Source organism: Cebus imitator, unplaced genomic scaffold (genome assembly GCF_001604975.1).
Source record: "Cebus imitator isolate Cc_AM_T3 unplaced genomic scaffold, Cebus_imitator-1.0 Scaffold38, whole genome shotgun sequence".
Lineage (NCBI taxonomy): Eukaryota > Metazoa > Chordata > Mammalia > Primates > Cebidae > Cebus > Cebus imitator.
In genome coordinates, this window is record NW_016107353.1 from 8,778,140 (window position 1) to 8,782,527 (window position 4,388).

General features: G+C 34.1%; 1 protein-coding gene across 1 annotated transcript in view; it reads left to right on the forward strand.

The window, feature by feature from the left end:
• The window catches only part of RCOR3 (REST corepressor 3), a 63,071-nt gene that overhangs the window by 48,877 nt on the left and 9,806 nt on the right, over positions 1–4,388 (forward strand). Inside the window, exon 9 of the mRNA XM_037737445.1 lies at positions 1,843–1,900. Within this exon, the coding sequence (XP_037593373.1) occupies positions 1,843–1,900 (58 nt within the window). The remainder of the gene's footprint in view (positions 1–1,842; positions 1,901–4,388) is intronic.

Consider the following 4,388-nt stretch of genomic DNA (forward strand, 5'->3'; position numbering starts at 1 on the left):
GCTTGGATTACAGGTGTGAGCCACCACACCTGGCCCATATTCCTTCTTAATAGAGTTTCTCCACCATTCATGTTACTCCCTTTTTGGGGGAACATATGTTTATAATTTTTCCTGTCTCCTTTTTCTTTCATTTTTTTTTAACTTTTTTACATTTGATTCACTCTTTTATTACTGTTTCTTTATGTCACTCATAGTTTTTTCCTATTCCCCACTTTTCTCTTTTTCTTTTTACTGTTTCTCCTTTGCCTCATCACCAGGTTCCTAGTCTTGAGGCTTATCTACTGTCTACTACCTTGCCTGCCCTGCTGTCCCTTTTTAATCTCGTCTGGAATACAGTGATTTGTTTTAGGTTTTTCTCTCCTTTACTCTTAAGTTATGTTTTTTTACATTTTCATTTCTCCTCTAATAAATATTTTTTTAACTTTGGAGTTTTGTTTCATTCTTCATTCTGAGTACTTACACCTCTTTACTTTTGGTGAGAAAGTTGGTGTTACTTCTGTGTGCTATAGAAACTCTTATTGCTAGGACCATGAGTGGGCTAAGACCTAAATGCCCCTTCTCAAAAGAAGCCCTGTTTCTGTTTTGCCCAACATGCCCAGGTATTACACCACGCCACTTTATCTTGGCAGTTCCTTCTGGAAACCTCTGCACACTGGTGTAGTTATTTCTGTCCATCTACTGCCAAAGGTCCTTGATTTACCATTCAGTGGGTATACACTAATGAAATCTGATTAGATATTTGTTCCTGTAATATTAGCATACTAAAAATCCTAAATTTAGGAGGATTTGGGGGGGATAAATATTGGGTGGTCTTGAGAAAAAAATATTCTTATCAGAATCACTTTCTGCCTCAGAAATTTAAAGAAGTATTTTAGGATTTAGACCTGTTCTGTAGTCCTATGCTAATTTATACCACTGTTCTGGGGGGAGTAAGGATAGGTTCAGTCTTAAACATGAAGGGAAGAAATCTTAGAGCTATAGATCCTCTTTAAAGAAAAAGTTTAGGCTGGGTGTAGTAGCTCACGTTTGTAATCCCAACGCTTTGGGAGGCCCAGACGGGCCAACATGGTGAAACCCTATCTCTAATAAAAATACAAAACTGTCCAGATACGGTGGTGGGCATCTGTAATCCCAGCTATTTAGGAGGCTGAGGCAGGAAAATCAATTGAACCTGGAAGGTGGAGGTTATAGTGAGCCAAGATCACACCACTGCACTCCAGCCTGGGCATCAGGGGGAGAAAGTTCCTCACTTATGGCCAGAGGTTTGAGACCAGCCTGGCAACGTAGTGAGAGCTCATCTCTAAAAAATTAAAAAAAATTAGCTGAGTGTGGTGGGAGGTTCCTGTGGTCCCAGCTACTACTTGGGAGACAGGTAAGAGGATTGCTTGAGCTGGGGATTTTGAGGTTGCAGTGAGCCGTGATCATGTTATTGCACACTCCAGCCAGGGCAACAGAACAAGACTCTGTCTTTAAAAAAAAAAAGGAAAAAAAAGTCTCTTAAATGTTTAAAACTAGGCTAATATAGTATCTACAATATGTAATAGGAATATTATAGGTGGAAAATGGGAGACTAATAGATTTTCTCATGTTTTAATATCTCTTATTAGAACATAAATGTGAATGTTGTTCCTTCTCCCAAATTGGTACCTTTCCCTTTCATTATCTTTCTGCATGGATAAAAGGTAACTCAGAATATATTTTATCTTTCTAAAAATAGAATCTTCATGAATCAGAGTTGTAGTAATCTCATGTCTGTGATTTGATGAAAAGTTAAAAAAATAAGCACTTTGGAAAATGTCTGTCTTCATATCCTCATTAGGAAACTTCTCTTTAATTTTGTAGTCAAATCAGAAAATTAATGCCCGTTGGACCACAGAGGAGCAGCTTCTAGCAGTGCAAGGTATATTGAAGATAAGCAGTTATTGTTGTTAATAATTATTTAATTTGTCATGAAAGGTGACTACCCTAGTTCTTCCCTTCCTTTAGAAATTGATCCAGAAAGGGCTCTTGTGTTTATGACAAAGTCCTGGTGACCAGGAATTCTGTGTTGTATTTGTGGATGTGACATATTCAAGTCTATGTGCATTTTGAGTCCTGAACAGCACGTAATGTATTCTCAGCACTAAATAATTGATGATGATGATTAAGCATGAAAAAGTCACATGGGCTCTTTGTGCTTCTCCTTTGATATTCCTCCAACTGGGTTCGTTCTTACTGTATATCATTCATTGATAACTTATAGTTAAAAGCATAAATGAGCTATAGTATGTTTCTGATTACTCTGTAAAATAATGTTTATCTGATAAATGTCAGGTATTGAAAATATTAACTACATGCCTAACTTTCAGTGTTTCATACTTCCCTTAAGAGATGTACCACTAAATGCTTAGAAACCTGACTTAAAATAGATATATTTTTAAAAAGAGACTTAAGAGAGATATCAAAAAATCACATACAGCATTTTAAATGCACTATTTCTAAGAATCTTTTGTTGAATTATATGGCAGAAAGCTTTTTGTATTATGAACACTCATGGGCAACTGGGAAGCATTATAAACTTGGATTTTCTCATGTTTAAATTACTTAAAGAAAGACAAATTGTATATTTTTATTCATTGTTACGGATTATTTTCCTCTTTATGATAAATTATGTGCAGGTCCAATTGTACAATTTAAAGTTTGATCTACATTTTGTTTCTTCCTGGCTGAGCACTTCTTTGTGTTGAGTGCTAGTAGTTTTTTTATCTAGGTTAACCACTGTGAGAGAGTGGGGCCTCAGTGAAACATATAAGCATACCTTTTAAAACGTTGCCAAATAGTCTAAAGAGAACATGTTTAATACAAAAATGCTTTGGAAGCATCATTCCGATTGATTAACTGATAGATGACTCTGCAGTTTCGATTGGAGAAAGAATTAGCCAGCCAGCATGATTTGAAAATGTCACAGGAGGGTGCCAGCAGGATGATGTCAGCCCTTGCTTAGGCCTGTGCAGCATAGCACAGTCATTTCATAAAGAATTGATACTATGACACAGGGTGCTGGATGTGCATTGAACACATCTGTAATTGTAGAACTGAGTTTCTGAATGAGTCAGAACAAGGTTTAATTAGTTCATAATGTTTAAAAATAGCTGTTTTTAAATTAAACTCTGGTAATTTAAATTATTGTTTAAAAAATTAGTGAGGATTTCAGTGGCTGCTTTATATTCATTTAGAGTTATGGCCTACAGATTTAGTATAGTCATTTTGAATAGGCATTATTTTATTCATGTAAAGCCTATATTTTTCTATCATCGTAGCCTGGTAAAAACTGCACCTGGTTTCCAGTATTAAGTTGCTTGAAGATTAGTATGTTAACTCTGTATTTTAAAGAAATTATCCCAATGAAAGAATTTTCTGAAAAGGATATCATAGGAAAGTCTAGGCTAATACTTCTCTGTACAGCACTCAGGATTTGATACTGCTCTACAGCAGTACTTTAAGTGAGAGAGTCCACTGAATCTTATGGCTGGGTTGGATATTCAAAGCTGCATTCAATGGAAGAACAACAGTAATATCTAAATATATAGTTTGAACTATATATGTAGACATAATTAAATATTAAAAGAATGGAATAGTCGTATGTATAACCAAACATTTCCTCTGTGCTGAGGTATATTCAGTATTATACTATGTACATTTTTAAAAAGTAACCCTTTAAGTAAGTTACACTAATAACAGTTTGTATGGAAGTACACATGTTCTCAGGATTTCAAAGGCACTTTCTTAATAATGTGTTAATGGTGTTAATGTCTCTGTTTTATTTTTATTCTTTGGATTTTTTTGTTTTCATTTGTAGGTTTTTGTTGTTGTTACATAAAATAAAACAATATAAGGACATTTGTGCCCAAAATAGCTATTTTAAAGAGAATTTAAAAGTATCATATTGTCTTATGTGCCCATGTATTTATATAGTGCTCAGAAGTGTGTCTTATAAATAGTATAATCATGTAGTAATGTCCCTTGTACCTGAATTTCAGTGCAGCTATAATACGTAATTGTGGGGTCTTTTAATAATACACAGTTTACTATCTACAAGTACTTCTCTTAGCAGGCCGTTTTTTTGTTTTTGTTTTTTTTTTTAATCTTTATGGTAAACCTTTATGTATATTATTCTAATGGCCAATTTAGTTTTACAAAGTAATAAACTATGTTTTGATATTAACATGTTTTACTTTGTATATCACTGTATATTCAAGACATTTTACACATATATTTCAGATTTGACACTTACTTGTTAAATGCTTTATTTTATCTGGCTCATAGTAGAATACTATTACAGTGACCTGCAGAAAAAAATGTTGACTCTGGTGCAATTAGTGAGATTTACAATTTTACTATTAAATAAG